The sequence below is a fragment of the Lepeophtheirus salmonis genome, chromosome 8 (assembly GCF_016086655.4).
Source record: "Lepeophtheirus salmonis chromosome 8, UVic_Lsal_1.4, whole genome shotgun sequence".
NCBI lineage: Eukaryota > Metazoa > Arthropoda > Copepoda > Siphonostomatoida > Caligidae > Lepeophtheirus > Lepeophtheirus salmonis.
In genome coordinates, this window is record NC_052138.2 from 28,625,026 (window position 1) to 28,642,623 (window position 17,598).

A 17,598-nucleotide genomic window follows, 5' to 3' on the forward strand; every position below is an offset into this window, starting at 1 on the left:
GAGGAATATCATAGCTTAGGTTGGTCCGTACATTATAGAAATATATTCAATGTATCATTAAAAAAAATCCCTTTAAAAGATATGTATCTCCAATAATTTCTGTTCCATTTTTTAAATTACACTGAACAATAATAGTCCAGAATTACTATAACCCCAGATATTTCAGAATTCAGATGACTGAGAGAAAAAATGAGATAAGTTTTGGATTCTTCATCAAAGATAAATTCCTTTTTTTGGTTGAATTCATTTGTACTAAATGAGTCCCTGTGTTGTCTAAGGCACCGTTATTATCGTCAACGCCGGTGTGGCAACAATTTGTAAGATCATCTAAAACCGTATGGATCTCTTTTCTCATAACTTTTTTTGCTTAGAAGCATTGGAAATGTATGTTTGCCAATTAATATAAATGAAATTAGCAAAAAACTGAACACAAATAAGAAAGAATAAATTATGTATCTGCTACGTAATTTCATTATCTTAATTAATATACAGGGTGATAAGATCAAATCGGCGCCTGAGTGCGCCGGCAATTTTGTTATCATGCAACTCTCTGATTTTTATTTGTTGTCAAAAACATTGTTGTATCACAAAACTTTAGTGAAGTTTTGGGCATCATTGCAACAGCTGCTCTAGGTATAAAGAGGATGGGATATACAGACGAGGAGCCGTGTTGCGCCATGAGGATGATTTTTGTCCACAGCAACAAGGCCATTTCAAATTGAGAGGTCTCAAATGTGACTAGCGTCCCAATTTTGACCGTAAAAATGATTTGTAAAGCTCTTCTGGAGACTGATGATCCCAGATCCGTTATTGATGCAAAAAAATCCAACAGGAAAGTGAAGACAAGCAAATTCATCAAAAAGTTTTATTTTTTGTGCTGCGTTGGATCCAATAAATCACTGGAGATCGGCCCTCGGAAACAAGACTCAGCACCTTATCATGTCTCAGACAGATGCCTAAAGTGGCTGAGTGAGCACTGCTTTAACTTCATTGGGAAGGAAATATGGGTCCCCAGCAGTCCGAATATTAATATGATGGATTAATTTGTCTGGCTTAATATAAAACAAATCGAGCATATCATGCCATCAACGACTCTCTGATTGGTTATATCAAGGAGACAATGACCAACATGCCATACTCCTCCTTCCGGATACATATCGTGGCTGTTATTGATGCTGGAGACAAATTCATCAAATAAGCTCTTTTCAACATTAATATCTACAATTGAAGCCAATTTTCTAGTAAATCCGCCAAAAAATGTGGCCTCAGTCACAATTTAAAGATTTTTGAAAAATGTGAGGATTTGATCTTAACACAATGTATTGGTAAAAAATATGACTACATATACTGACAAATAGAAACCAAAAATGAACATGGTTGGAGAAGGACAGTTTAATTGTCATTTTTTTTCATTAGATTAGGTTCGAGAAACTAGAAGATGAAGGAAATTATCTAAAATCCTACTCCGTATCTAGTAATGATATAGGCAAGAATTATAGAGATGTCAGACGATTTGATTCAACTAAAGCGATATTTTGTGAATTTGACTTCTTGAGTATAAGAATTTGACAACATCGTTTACACCTGTGTATTTATAATAACATAACATCAACTCTTCCTTCAATCTAAAAGAATGTTCCATTAAGGAACTTAGTGTACTTCATTATGTAACCATAGGATATAATTTGAGTAGGGGAGAGTAAGGATACTTGATACGGAGGAGACATGTTACACTGCTGCCAATAACTTTAAAATGTAAAGTTACCCCCCCTGAAAGTCTTCCTTTGTTTATCAAGTCCATATAAAACCCGGGTTGCCTAATGCTTACAAATATAGAGCATTTCGACATTGAATTTTTTGAAACAAAAAAGTAAATATTTTAGGTAAGTGTTTGCTGATATATATTTCTATTATGAAACATGATATTTTTATTTTATTTTATTAAATATCATAGTCTAGCATGCTTGTAATATATTAATCGTTTCAATATTCAGTTCACATCCTTTATTCTGATTCCAACACTATGGAAGAGACTTTTTACACACCACTTTTATTATTAAGACTCGTACTATATAACATATGTATAATATTTAATTATGTTTTTTTTTGTGTGTAATTTCATGTTATACTTTAATTATTAATCAGAGTAAATAGTAAAAAAAAATATTTTTCTAATTTTATTATTAACTATGCTCTATTTTATAAATGTTTTATTCGTTTGTCTTATATATGTAATTATAAGTATTAACTTTATGCTGACAAACTATAATAAAAAGTACAATAAATGTTTGAATTAACAAATGGCAGTTTTTACATGTTTCCTCTTGTTGTAAAATGTCTACTCCTACCCTGTACTATCATGAGTCCTCCTGGTATAGCAAGTATTCTACTTTTGAATAGTTTCAAAAGCACCAATGAATGACTATTAATGATTGCACTACATCAAAAATACTCTGGAATTATTTGATTTAGGTAATTACTTATGTCATGTAGCCCAGGCGTTGACTTAGCTTTTAAATTGTAAAACTTACGACACTTTAAAAAAAAAAGGACGTTTTGAACATGTATCCTCACTCTCCTTTATTCTTTGATCTGAGTAATTGTCATGAAAAAGACTATAAAAGTAATATTGATTCAACTTAAGAGACATCTTGCGAGTAAAAATAATGTTTGGATGTTTGAAAATATATCATATTCTTCATATAGATATTTTGGATCTAAGAAGGAGGAGGGGGAGAAGGAAATATAAAAGAACATTGGCAAGAATATCTCCGATGTCGATCCCCAATTCTACTCTGACTCCTAAAAGGACTTATAATTAAAACTCCGTAACAAATCCTCAAGGTTACTTTCCGTCTTTTCTGATTCGTGGGTGCTCAATCATGTTTTGAATATAACTGAATCTATTAAGGAAAGGAAGTTCGAAAACTCAGCAATTAAATAATAATGGCAACTGCTTATCAAAAGAATATTCATTCTTTATACAACCAATTCCAAAAAAACGGGTCAGTTAAAAAATTCACACGATTTACATCACTAATCGTTATTCATAACGTAATATTTTTTTTTTTCCACAAATGTTATTATTTCGTTATAACTTTCATTTATGTATTGAGTAACCACCTGTGATTGTGCTCATGAAAAATGCTAAGTAACGCAGAGGTTTTCTTCGGCAGTTATCTTCTACATTTTTAGGAAAAGTTTGTATTTTCGAATAACTCCGGGTAATACTACCGCTTTGTAGGAATAAAATAAGGACAAAATAAACCAATTTGAGTTTAAACTAATCTTCCCACTTGATATAGTAAGTCTCGTTCTAGATCTTCCATTCCATATTGTATATTTTTAAGATCACATAAATGTACTAAAGTGTTTTTTTTTTATTGTTTATAAGACTCAAATGAAAACAATCTCACTACCCATGTCTTATTTTGAAGAGGGGGGCACTCAATAAGATTTGAAAGCTTAAACAGTATGTCAAAGTGGAATAGAAACTATAAAATATCATTGATTTGATAAATAATTTTCTGTTGACACCTCGAACTGTTAAATTTTTTCAATGGACTATAATAAATGGAGATAAAATAAAATCTAATCTATATATATTAAATGCAGACTTTTAGGTCTTCAAGGCATGGCGGCCTTTAAATAGCATTTTTCTATAAACGAATTTTTGACAAAAAAAACGACTATAAACTAAAAGTATATAATTGGGAAATTTTTATTGTAAAACCCACTTGTATACAACTTTTTGTTGTTCTTTTCTAACCATTTGGTGTAAATATAATCAAACCTGCGCCCCTTTTGACAATCTTGAAAATGCAACATACAATTGACTAGGTGAAAAGACTGATTTTCGTAAATATAAATCAATTTTTTCAAATGTTTGAAAATGTTTGGCCTGTGATTTATTCATTGTCATTGCTAACTTATCAGGTTCCTTCTTCAACCATAATGAAGATACAAAGTAAGCCTAACTAGTTAATCCTCTTCTTCCTTCATTTACCTAAGTCCCCTTTTTGATTCGTATTTAATATACATTCTCCTTTTTCCGTTAGTGCAATAAGTCGGGTTTTTTTCTTTGGATTTTTAATTTTTTGGTAAATTTCGGAGTCGACAGCCCATACCTTTAAAAAAACTTTAAGATAAGGGGAATCGATCTTATTTAATGAAAAAAATCAACTTATTATCAAAAAAAAAACAACTTGCTCTCCAGAGCCCGGGAATACGGTCTGATCATAATGAAACATAGCCCTACGTACGCACCTCAAAATTCTGAACAACTTTTATTTTATGTCGAAAGTCTGCATATGCCTCCATTTTTAAGTTTTTACTATTGACTTTCCAAGCGGTACGAACGGAAATCAGACACACAGATAAATTAGTTTAATACTATGTAGGATTATAAGATTTTTTACCAAAATATGAAAGATGAAGGAACGACAGTTAAACATGAATATTTTTCTTCTCTGAACCTTATAGTCTGGGAGCCTGCCGCGGAAGATTTCATCCCCTGACATTAGTTATGTCAAATAGAACATTGAATATTACTCCCCCTGCTGGGGAGTATTTATTTGAACCATCAGGTACATGGACAAACTTACACCAATGTATAGTTCTACCTCAGGGCATTATAAAAAAAAATGAAGACTTACAACAAATTTTCGCCCAAAAAAGTACCCCTCACCCCTAAATTAAAACAATAAGTTTATAATGCTTTATGAGGACATAATAACCATCCCAATATCATTATATTTTCAGTTACACATTGTATTATAAACTTTATAGATACACATTTAAATGAACATTACAAAGACATTTGCCAAGGATAGTGTGGATTTAAAATCCCTGTCTTTACTTTCACCACTACTATTGTTATCTTTGTCAACATGCGCTTAAAGAAAAACACACAAGAAATATAATTTCATTAAAATCATTTGCTAAACAATGTCACCCATTTACCAGCTTTAAAATTGAGATAAAATGTAATTTGATGTTCGAGTATGTGCATTAGAAGGGTATTTAGCTGGACAAAATTAAGGCATGCACATTTTTGTTTATTTTATTGGGGGATATTTTGCATACTTTCAGTTCTCACACTTTTAGTTTTTTCTTGAAAATTGTTGTACCCACAAAATTTTGTTAGGGAAACATACAATTGGTAACTTACCTTTTGTAATATCTTCCTGGAAGAGATCTGCCTCTGTCTGAACAAGATCAAACGATTTTGGGGAAGAATAACACTCTAACCACATCAACTTGTAGCAACTAGTGTTGAGACTCGGTCCGGCACCGATTTTTTTCCCGCTTCGGTCCTCATGATTTGGACCGATTTTTTGGCTCAGACCGCAGTCTCAGACCATGGACCGTTTTTTTCGGTCTCAGTTTATGGACCAGTTTTTTATGTCTCATATAATATTAGAGACCAAATTTATTTCTTTTCTAGTATACGATATCTACAATTACTAAGGCCCAAGGTTAATAGAAATACAAGATTAGAACATCATGTAATCGGGCTTGCTATAATTTTCAATCTGATGTATTGTACCGACTGCTGGGCAGGACAGGCTGATTTTGACAAAACACACAACCGCTCATAGTCTATGACGTCACAATTGCTAGAATTTTCAATTTAATGTATTGTGGCGAATGCTAAACAAGAAAAACAGATTTTGACAAAACACGCAACCACTCATCTACTATGACGTCAATATTAAAAGCGTGGTGGAAGTCGAATATCAGTCGTTCATGCGTTATGGTATAACCTTGTATTTCTATTAACCTTGCTAAGGCCTAATATATTTCTTAATTCATGAAATTAATTATTTCAAAATATATGCACACACCAGAAAAATTAATGTTCATCACCTAAGCTTTATCAGATTGAAGTTCGGCAACGTTTCTAGATTTGAGCTTGTTTTCAGATGATATTTTTCTGCCTTCCTCTTGGATATTGTCATTGAGTTGAGAAACCAAATTTTTTCCCATGACGTTGAGGTGAATTTGTGAAATCTTCCAAAGAATGCTTGCCCATTTGTGACCTTGATCACACACAGTATCAACTATTGCTTCTATTGTAGTTTCTGACCTCTTTCTTGAATCTTTATGGTCAATTTCTTTTATATGAACAAAGTTAGGGTGTAATGATGATTTAACTCCTTAGACGGTTCAGCGGTTCAGGGGGAATGCCAAAGTATTTTTGCCTTTGGAAGTAGTTATAAATATTTTCAAATTTGTGTACAGGGTCGAAAATGAGATGAACTTTTCTATTGATGTTGTAAGAGTGAATAATCGAAGTCTGGAGCTCACCACCACAAATAAAATGAGTGAAGAGCTTCATGTTTACTATATGGCTATCAACTAATACGGCCCCAACGGTAAATCCAATTTGATAGAGGGTTTTCATAATGAGAGTATATTTGCTGTAGAGGAATTCAGCGTTTAATCTCGCAACTGGTATAAGTGCTACCACATCCATTTAGCTTCCTCCTACGTATTTGATCATAAATGTAATGAGGACTGTTTTAGTTGTTTGGCTGTTTTTACGCCCCAAGAACTTACCACTAACAAACTCGACTCTTTCTGCGGAGTAGACTTCATCGATTATAAAATTGACATTGAGCTCTCTAATATTAAGGTGTTTGATCCTTGTTCCAAGATACTTAAGACTAGATGACGGTAGTCCAGTCTCTACGGCAACTGCAGTAGACATAGTTCTATGATGAAAGAGAATTTTGAAGAATTAACTGGCTCCAAGTCTGGGAATGCACGTAGTTTGTTCAATAAGCCTTTGATGATTTCATAAGTCTCTTCTTTATTCAAAAACTCTTTTTATCCTAAATACACAGCAATGTTGATTACTTCATTTACTGATTTGATGACATTAGACTTTTTGGTAAGACAGTTTGAAACTGAACTTTTACTTAGCGTATGATGCCCATGAAAAATTTGAAAGATAAGTTTTTCTTGGATTTCGAGGCTAGCCTTAATATCAAGGCCTTCAGCCGCTTCCAGCTTAACCAGGGTCAATTTGGGGTATTTAATTAGTATAAATCCCGACGGTAATATTTCAATAAACAACTTATCATAAAGCTCATTAACGGTTAGCGCCTCTTCTTCCCAAAACATTTTGAGCTCGAAGGCTTCCCGACGTTCGTTTTCGAGCTGGAGTCATAGGCCAATATTGGATGCTCGGGTGGGTCTAGGAAGAGGTGGAGGAGAAGAGAGGTAGAACGGAAGGTTTGGCTACACTGAACGGACAGCATCCTTTTTCAAATCCTGAAAAGTTAATTAATTCAATTAAGTACAATTATGTCAATCCTTGAATTAGTTCTACATTTTCAGTTTATAATAACTTAGCCTTTTACCCACAGCTAGAACCTGCTTTGTGCTTGAACCCTGCCTTAGTTCCAGTTGCCGATTACATTGACGACCACTTCCCTTACTTTTGTCTAAGGAATGGGTAATATAATACAATTTCGTGAAATGGAAGCTGGAAAGTCTTGAATTCTTAGTATTAGTCTATATTTTTGAATTCAGTTTGAGATGCACTTTTTGTCTTGGAACAGTCCTCTCACATTTGGATTCAACATCCAGATTATGAGGCCCATTGAAACCAAGAAAACTATGGTATAGAATCTTAGGATTCGTGGGGGTGACATTATAACCTTGATGACATCCGGGGCACAGCACTTCCATCCCAGCACCTTAAACTTAAGAGTTACGATCGGAATCCTGAAGCTATAAATACTATTAAGTATAGTTAGTATTTTTCACTACTGAAAAAAATGACTTATCATTTTTACAAACAAGCCGTGTCTTGGAGCCGGCGCGCTTTTTATGTAGTACAGATAGCTCTAGTTGGTCATGATTTTAAGCAACTCTTCCATTTTAGAATAATATTTTAAATCCAAACAAAATGTTATTGACCAAAAAATGATGGATTGATTGAATGTATACAATTCAAAAATATTTTAAAGGTTTTTTTTTAAAATTAAATTCTTAAAGATGATTCAAGAGCTATGTTTCCATCTATCCTTATCAATTTGCAAGTACTTCTATGATCTCAAATTGTAATCACTAAAAGGAAGTCGGAATTTTTCTAGAAAAAATCAAATTACTCCGTCCCTAACGAATAAGTAAAGAAAATATTGGCATCCCTGAAATTAGAAAAGAAAGTTATATGAAACAAAGTAAATAATTAACTTCAAATCTATTTTTTTTTCGTTATTAGCATACATAGTAGTAAACAGTATTAAATAAATGCAGGGGCGTCTAAAGGGGGTTAATTAACCCTTTACGCCAATATAAGACTAATTCGTCACATCATAATTTTCGGGGGAAAAAATCAATAGCTATTCAAAGAAAATTAAATTTTTTTGGGAAAAAATTTCAAAAATCCACAAGTATTTTTTTTAAATACAAATATTATCCACATCGTAATATTCATGTTTAATTTTATTTTTTCTAAATTCCATTTAAAATTTAACTTAGGGAGTAAAGAGATCAACTTTTTTTCTGTTGACTATAAAATTTAATAATTAAAATATTATTTCAAAAAATATTTAAAATACTATTTGAGAAACTTAATATTTAAAATACTATTTCGAAAATTAAATATTTTCATTTTTTTTTAAATTGAATTGAATTTTCATTTTTTTATAAATTTAATTGCTTATGAATAGCTGAGGATTTCTCTTTTTTTTTTGTGAGTAGCTGTGGATTTTTGAAATTTTTTCAAAAAATTAAGCCCTCTTCAAAATATAAACTTGCAGACGCCCCTGAACTACTATTGCTTCTTAGGGGATATTCTGCCATAACTTGTCCAGTGTCTTCAACAAAAGGGAAATACTTATTACAGCTAATTATCTTCTCAATGGCCAAATAGTTTTTTTTGAGATGATTTTCCTTACATTGAAAAAAATCACATTAAAAAGAGCAATCCTTATCACACTCAAATCCAATTAAAACCTGCACATTTGGTTGTCTAATGTAGAAGGGGTTCATAACAATTTATTTTTAAATTTGATGAAGAGTATGTTTTAGAAGAAATTGGAAATCATTGTCTTCACTGTAGTTCTTCCATCACTTTTGTAGTTGCCAATCTTCTAATACAGACTAGAGAAATTACAGAAATGATTAATCAAATTTGATTTATTCAAGTATTGTATTAATTTGTCATAACTCTGCTTCATTAATTTCATAGCCACATTTATTATCATAGAGCTCTTTAAATAATTTTAAAGATTTAAAAAAAAAATCAATCTTTGAAGATCCCTTTCCACGTGAATCTATGGCAAAGTTATTTTGTAGGAGGTATCATTTTCTAAAGTTGCATAAGCTTTACATTAGCCTGAATTTTGTACATTTCATTATGTTTAAGGTCATAAATATCGTTTCAAAATCCATGAGGTTTCTCCACAGTGCCAAGCATCTGCAGACAAGTCAATAGATGTTGTGTATCTTCCTTCAGCTGCTGTAATTAATTTTCATAAGTTGTCTCTTGTACAATTAAAAGCAGTTCACTTTACGTATTATGAACTCAAAAAACGTATAAAATAGGATTTGGATTGTTATATCTGTTTATATCCAACAAGGGACTTCGTATAGAATTTGTGTCATTTCATAATTTGTCATTGATACTTACTTTAAACAGTTTTTAATTAATTCTATGTGATAATAATTCTCAACACTTAGTATCAAGTATTATAATACAGAAGAATTAGCTACCAAATGTTTTTATTTTTTATTTATCCTTTCCCTTTTGACAGTCGAGGTTGCGAGTGAAGGAAAAAAACTAGCCATGTATGGACAGTAAATATTTTAAAAATACAGTTCCATTGAGAAAGAAAATATATTCTCTATATTGTATTGTACCTTAAATGTATTCGGAACATTATAAAATTATTTGAAAATTCTTAAGGCAAAGTTTCCTTTGGAAATTTTTGCAACTCTAATCCCTAGTAAATTTAAACCAAAAACTAAAAAATGCAGTGCTGTAAGCAAATAGTTTGTAAAATATTGTCATGTTTAACAACCTTCTAAATAAAAGTAATTCATAGATTGATCTGTCAGCAATAGCTGTATTCTAACAGTTCTTTATATTTGATTTCATGATTCCTTCTATAATAAATCATTTTTGGTGGCATTTAGAGATAAATGAAGGAACTCCACAAATTGCTAGATTTAAAAAATGTATTTTTGTTCTTCAACTGATAAAAAAATAAGCATTTAGGTATATTATAGAAATAGTTTCAATTCATTCATAAATGGAAATATGCAAAGTCAACCAAAGCTGATCAGAAAAAAAACAACTCTCGAAAATTGATAAATCCGAATGTTTCCAGGTGGATTGTTATATCCATACTTCCATGATGTATTTAATATATCATGGAAGTATGTCGTCATTTAATTCATTTTTTGACTGATACATGAATGATACCTTGATTTTTATCATTTGTTTATCGAGTCAAAGGAGTAAATTATAGTTAATTATTCATTTACATAATAGTATTTGATTATAATATGTATAGAGATAAAAACAACAACTTAGGGTTATGATGTGTAGAATAAGTTTATAGGTTTCGTAATTGACCAAAACATTCAAACGGGACAGTTGTAGTGTTGGATCGGTTCTAGGACTGTTTTCTAAATCAGTCTCTCTCCCCTCCCCCCCCCCTTTCAGTCTTTGTATTAATCAGTCCAATTCTTTTATACCATTCAATGGTCCTAAAGTTGGTCTTTCAGTCCTAGCTATCTTTTATTTTCTTTACTACTCTAAGCTAGGATTGAAGAATATAAGAACTAAGAAAATATTGAATGATAACTGAAGCTTATAAGCTTAGTTCTAGTTAAAGAGACTATAGGGCAAAGATGAGCCATTTAAATCAATCAAGAATGTTTTTTTTCTATCATTCTGATTCTTCTAAAATTAAGTAAATGCGTTTTGAACTTCTTTGGCCAGTTCATTGTTATCACGTCTTTTGACTAAGATTCATCTAATGTAATTGAATAGAAGTTAATGATTCGGACAAGGTTATGTATTTTTCTTTAGATTTAACTAGAAACCTAAGCTTTTAATTAAAACCATAATTCATAGTATTTGAATCCTAATTATGCTCTAAAAAATTATAAATAATATTTTAAAACAAAAATACATAACTTTAATCATCTACGAAGGGTATTTAAATTCTATATTTTTAGATCGTGGTTACATGAATCCTGAACATAATTCATATACATAGTTTTTAGTTACTTTTTATTTCAACCCTCTTGTGTCTCCTCTTTTATTTTTAGTCTCTTTAGTTCTAGTCAGCCACCACTTACTTTTACTTTTAGCTTCTTGTCTTTTTGAAAGATATAACTTATATCATATAAGATGATTCCATAGAAGATCTGGGGCGATTGATGTTTAATTAAGTATTTTTTAAATCATTTTAGACAACTCACAATCGGCTTTAAAAAAATCAATTTGTTTTTGCACAGAGTAATAAATCTATCACAAATATAACTATACATACACGTATATAACATATTTTATCTGTATGGTAATTTATCAGTAATATTGATTAGATTCTAAAAGATACAGAAATTACTCAAGGTTTGGTGATATTTTTTTTAAATTCCGTGGTTATGGATCCTATTTTTTATTACCATAAAGGAAATAAATAAATATTAAATACTAAGAAATAAAATAACTAATAAGTAATATTATATATAATTCTTAATTTGTTAATAATTAATGGATATATTTTATACTTTATTTATTCGTCGTATCCATTCAATTTGGAAGTAACTGTCCCAGATTCAGCCCGGAAGGTTGATTTATAACTTAATCAACAAAATAAAGGAATACATATTAAATATAATTTTTTTTTCTACAGCCTCTTAGCACTTGGACACGACTGGAGGACCAGTGTTTATTCGAAGCAATTGCATTATGAAAGATGAACATTTTGCTAAATGCAGCCGATACTCAAGAGACGTAGTGAGTTCAGACATGGATACTCTGTAAGAAAGTGGATAAAATTCATAATTTGAAGGAAAAGGTAAAATATCTCATTATATTTTTTGACTATAAAATAATTTTTGATTTGACAAGGACACAAATTGTGAGGTCATAATCAGCCATCAATAATCATGGTACGAGTATATTTTTAACTGAGAACCATTTACAAATAGTATTAATTATTATTAGACATTTGATTCTAAACTGTGTAGACCAATAAAATAATTTTAGGAGCGTATTAAAATTAAGGTGCATATGGAGGGTTGAGGGCCAAATATCGAAAACTCAAAAATTAAATCAATACATATTATTGCCTATATCACATCCTTAAAGTCTAATATTTCATGTTGATAATTAAAAACAGAGAAATTCAGACTCTTGAAATGCATTTGTCTGATTCGTTCTGTTGTGAAAATTTGATAACACCACTCTTCATAATGAAAGAATGGAGTTTCCAAGCTTAATTATGCAAAAATATTAGAGTTACGCAATTTGGCTCGCATCCTACGATATAAACTCCATATCTAGAAAGGGTGATATATACAACATCTGTGAACAATATTCGGAAGAATATCATGTTGTTATAGTAAAATTACATAATATAAAACAGTGGTTCATAACCGGACTCCTTAGAGCCCTTATGTTCCCTGGTACATAAGTGTAGGACTAGTAAATGGACTTTTTATTTTTAAGTGTTTCTTAAACTTATGTTGCAGGCCGCAAGATAAATCAAAATTAAAAAGTAATATAATGTACTATATTATTTTAACATATAATATATTATCTCAGGTTGAGGACTATAAATTAAATTTAGATATGTGTGATATTGCTATATTTGTTGGTAATTATTTTAAATTAATATAGAAATAAAAATATGCCATCATCTTGTGCTGTACTTGGATGCTCGAAGGGAGGATCATTCCGATTTCCATCAAATGAAAATATGTGTCTTAAATGGCGGATTGCCCTGAAACGAAAAGACGCCAATGGCTTCCTCTGGAGCCCTTCTCCTTACTCTGTGTTATGTGACCAGCACTTCAAGCCAGAAGATTTCAGAGAGGTAATACAAAGTCTAGCTGCTGTTGGGGGAAAAGCATATCGGCGCTTGAAAATAGATGCAGTCCCATCTGTTTTTCCTCGGTCACAAGAAGGTTCTAAAACTACACTTGAGAAAAAGCATCGTTTGATCAAAACAGAAATTGAGGCAAGTTTTTAGGGTTAAAGTGTTTTTCTAGAAATTTTCATATAGCCATCCTTTTATAGAATGAAAACAAAATGAGCGATGACAATAACATAATCACGGATCCTGCTCAATATGTGAACGTTGTATTGGTGGAAGAGGGTGTTTTAAATCCAACACAAGACTTAGATTACCAAACAGATCCCTTGATCATAAAAGAGGAGTATATTCAATCTACTTCTACCAATGAAGACATCATTCGACCTCTGTTCTCGATAGGAAACTTAGTGAATGATCCATCAGGTAAATGAATAAAATTCTACCTATCTAAGATAATATAAAAATCATTCCACAGTTGCATATTTACATCAACATCTGTGGTTCTATAATATAAAAATTGGGAAAACGCATTTTTCTTTAGTATATTATAGATATATCCCTCTTGAAAATATCCATGATACTTTCTTTTATACTAGTATTACTTTGACTAACATACATCCAATTATTTTCAGCAATCGTCTACTACACAGGACTGAATGACTACGATCATTTCAAAGATTTATTTTTTTGTCTCGGACCTACTGTTGATCAACTATGCTATAAAATTGAGTCCTTAACGCGACAAGATGAGTTGTTCCTTACATTGATGAAGCTACGTCAAAATAAAGATGACATTGAGCTTGGTATTATCTTTCATATACACCGTACTTCCGTCAAGAAAGTGTTTATCACTTGGGTGAACTTTATGTTTGATCAATTTAAAGAGATTGGTCGCTTCTTGTCCAATGACACAATAGAAAACCACTTGCCTGAGGACTTCCAGACGAAGTTCCCTAACACAATAATGATCTTGGATTCTACTAAGATCAAAACCAATCAAGCAAGCAATGTTGCAGATCAGACATCAAAATGGAGTTCCTACAAAAACAATAATACAATTACAGGGAAGGATTTATTTCCCAAACATGAAGTTAAACTGAATACTTCAAATCCCATGAAAGGAGTTAATGAACCTCCGGAGGCAAGAGTCATTAATGAAATAAAGGCTGCTTCCAAAAAAATACATGTTGAGAAGACAATTAGGCTGGACAAGACCTACAAAATCCTTCGAGAGGAGTTGAACTGTCATAAAACTCCCTTGTCAGGACGGATAATTTATGTATGCTTTATTTGTTGTAACTTTAGAAAAAGCACTGTACCTCGAAGTGCATAACATTTATTTTATACTCAAAGTTAACCCTTATTATCTTCACATTGAGGAAAGTTCACCATGAGAAACTTAATCATGAGTATAATTAATATTAGGAAAATGTTTTTTTATACAAATTAATTGGATTCACAACTTAAGATTTACCGATGATAGAAGATCATTAAATTAGAGAATAATAATTTAAAAAAAAAATATATATATATTAAGTAATGAATCACGATTACCTTGTTTCTAACAAACATTTTTCCAATAGTGATTCTCTTCATGGTTCAGTTTATCATGATGAACTTTTCTTAATATGAATTCTGTAAACTTTTTACAGGTGAAATTACCTGTAATCAAATTTATCAAACTTGCCGAAATAATATTAATTTTATTCAGACGTAGTGTATTGGTATTAAAGTATTTATATTTGGACACTATTCATGAATCATGGATCTGACCACAGAAAAGAATATGCTTGAAACATTTGAAACACAGGAATTAAGTTTTTCTTGAGTTAAGAATATACTAGTTTTCGAGAGCAAGTCAAGTCGTGGGTCTTTTACTACGAGATCAATTGGAGTCGTAAGTCTTGAGTTCAAGTGGTCCTTCACCTCATTTAATAGTAACTATAATCAACCAAATCACCTTGTAGATCCAATTCCCTCCACTGTTGTAACTGCTTTTCCATGTACGGATACAACCGGGGCTAAACATGCATTGAGACTGTAGTGTTTAATTCGACCATTCTCGAATGATGAAACCATGACTGTACAAGCACCACAGCCTCCTTCTCCACATACTAGTTTTGATCCTGTTAATCCCAAATTATGACGAAGATATGTTAGTAGAGTTACTTCGGGTCTAGCTTCTGGATCAACAATTCTGGTACCATTTACAAAAAATATTAAGGGATCATTTCTTTCTTGCTGTTTCATTATTCCAGTCGATTTTTAATAATATTTAAGTAAATAAAGTTCTTCAAAATTTGACGTTCTTTATGGGCTCAATTAAGCAGGGCTGCAGAGAAAGTAAATAAAATGCTCAAGTCCGACTCTGGTATTTCGAATGTCACCTACTCTGACTCCAGTAAACAATTTTTTAATAATATATTTTATAGCCTATATAAGTACTATTGAGTCATTTGAGTGTGGAGACTAAAATATATTTGGATAGGAAAAAATGTGAAAAAGTCGAAGTTTACGCATATGATCTAACAACCATGTACTCTGGGACAATATAGGAAATTAAACAATCTATAATAAGTACACAACAAATTATTTAATAATTCATATTGGTCTCAAGTTTGATAGTTAACTTTCAAAAGTAAATTTTTTTGTTTAGATTGGGGGGGATTAAGTATTGAGAACTTTGGAATGGTTTCGGTCTTTAAAATATTGGGTACTGTGGTTACATTGAAGAGAGTGACACAATTGAGAAGCAATGAAAAATTGAAGAAAGAATAAGGAGCAGTTTATATCGAGACATGCAACTTTAATTGAAAGAAATATACACACTAGTATCTATTTATGGAACACGCTTATTTTATCAAAAGTCACCTATCTTTTGAGGGTCCCTCCCTTCACAAAGAACTTTTCGAGAGGTTGTTTGTTTCCGATTGGACCATCCAGGATAATTACATAGAAGAGGACAACAGCTCCCAAAAAGTACGGTGGATCGAAATTGATCGCTTTGGAACTTTTGGAAGGTCATGCCATTCCATTGGTTTAGTAGATTAATGTAAAAGGACTTGGTGTGGAGTAGGATTGCTGAACAGCATAGTAGGTCATAGTAAATAATCCCCTTTTTGAAGACAAACTCAGAGGTAAACTTGGAGATGGTGATGAAGACCCTACTAATAATGGAATGCCAAGAACCTGTAGAACATAATGGAAGGATTATGTGCCTAGTTAATTCGTCAATTAAGAACAAAATAGATTTTGTGGGGGAGGCCTTTAATGACATATCAAATATTAATCTAAGTGAAAGACTCGAGAGGGAGAACGTTTTTGCGGAGGAAAAAAGAAAGAAGAGATTATAGTCCTAGAAACTGTTACTTTCGTTTTATTAGAAGATTTGAAAATAAATGCTTGAAGCAATTTTTGCTGGAAAAATCTATTATGTCTGTATTTTTGGGCCAGATAGAAAGAAAGATTGCACAAGAGGACATGGAAATCACGGATTCACAACTATTAAGTAATCTTGGGGGTGGTTTGGTGTATTTCTCTCTATACTGGTTAAAGTATAGGGTAATTACCAACCATCTTTTTCTTGATAGTATTTACGGCAAGACTCATACGGATATGATCTGTTGTATTTTTTTCTGTGGAAGGGAACTAGAGACAACAAGATATTTTATATATCAATGCAGCGAGTCTGGCAAAATATGGGACCATTTGACCCAAGTGATATACGGGAAGCATAAAAGATTTTTTAGAGTAAAGAGTTTCTGTTATACCGGTCCAGACAAGGGAGTTAATTAATTTTATGATTAACAAATTGTACAGTATTTTATATAAATTTAGATGTAAGCTCCCTTATCAGATAATTTAATTTTAACAGTTATGAAGATGATAAATATGATAATAATATGAATAAAATAAAATATATGTGATTATACGCGCTGAAAAGATGAAACAAATGAATTGGATCAATATATATATTTTGCTAATACATTCATAAGTTGCTGAACATAATTTATGCACTCGCAACTGAGGACCTTTAATACAAACAACCTCTCACTGCAACCTAACTCTTGACTCTGATGACATTGTCTATTCACAAAACTAAGTAATGAATTAGCATGGCTAGTGGCTATGCTCGACCCAAAATAATAATCAAGACTTTAGAGATGTTCGGGAATTGTGATTGTATAGACTATAGAGTACGTTTGAAATTTGTGAAGTAAACTTATAAATGAGTTAACTTTCAAGTTTCATAAATTAATAGTACTTAATACCTATAAATTATAACCATTTATGAAAAAAACTTTACGAACACTCAATGTCAGCCTTAAATTATAAATAAGTTATATTTACGTAAATTGTAATTATTTTTGTAGCCGGAGTCGGAGTCAGTACAAATTTTTCGACTCCTGACTCTCTGAAACATACTCTATAATTTTTTTTTATGAAGTCAAAAATAATGAAAAATTAAAACTGGGATTATGTTAAATTAAGTGGAAAATAGATGTATCATGCTCTTAAATAGTAAACATTA

At 31.5% G+C, this 17,598-nt stretch overlaps 1 protein-coding gene and 1 long non-coding RNA gene across 3 annotated transcripts; one reads left to right on the top strand and one right to left on the bottom strand.

The window, feature by feature from the left end:
• Positions 1-5,844: 5,844 nt before the first annotated feature.
• LOC139906174 (uncharacterized) lies at positions 5,845-7,743 on the bottom strand. The gene is made up of 3 exons (XR_011781506.1): positions 7,368-7,743; positions 6,562-7,278; positions 5,845-6,489 (listed from the first exon to the last, which is right to left on the bottom strand). It is a non-coding gene; the product is annotated as an uncharacterized lncRNA (long non-coding RNA).
• Positions 7,744-11,655: 3,912 nt separating this feature from the next.
• LOC121122728 (uncharacterized) lies at positions 11,656-14,777 on the top strand. 2 transcript variants are annotated; one of them, XM_040717763.2, is made up of 6 exons: positions 11,656-11,817; positions 11,883-12,047; positions 12,101-12,141; positions 12,872-13,211; positions 13,271-13,490; positions 13,700-14,777. In XM_040717763.2, the coding sequence occupies exons 4-6, from the start codon at positions 12,882-12,884 to the stop codon at positions 14,398-14,400; spliced, it is 1,251 nt and encodes a 416-aa protein (XP_040573697.1). In that variant the 5' UTR covers positions 11,656-11,817; positions 11,883-12,047; positions 12,101-12,141; positions 12,872-12,881; the 3' UTR covers positions 14,401-14,777. The 2 variants fall into 2 exon arrangements, with proteins under 2 accessions (XP_040573697.1, XP_040573694.1); XM_040717760.2 differs by lacking the exon at positions 12,101-12,141 and having other exon boundaries at positions 11,680-11,817.
• Positions 14,778-17,598: the final 2,821 nt, after the last annotated feature.

What these genes read in the sequence shown, in the direction of transcription:
- LOC121122728 (XM_040717763.2), top strand. Translation starts at nt 12,882, where the DNA reads ATGCCATCATCTTGTGCTGTACTTGGATGCTCGAAGGGAGGATCATTC. An exon ending in TGATCAAAACAGAAATTGAG is followed by an intron (nt 13,212 to 13,270) that starts GCAAGTTTTTAG and finishes ATCCTTTTATAG; the next exon opens with AATGAAAACAAAATGAGCGA. An exon ending in CTTAGTGAATGATCCATCAG is followed by an intron (nt 13,491 to 13,699) that starts GTAAATGAATAA and finishes AATTATTTTCAG; the next exon opens with CAATCGTCTACTACACAGGA.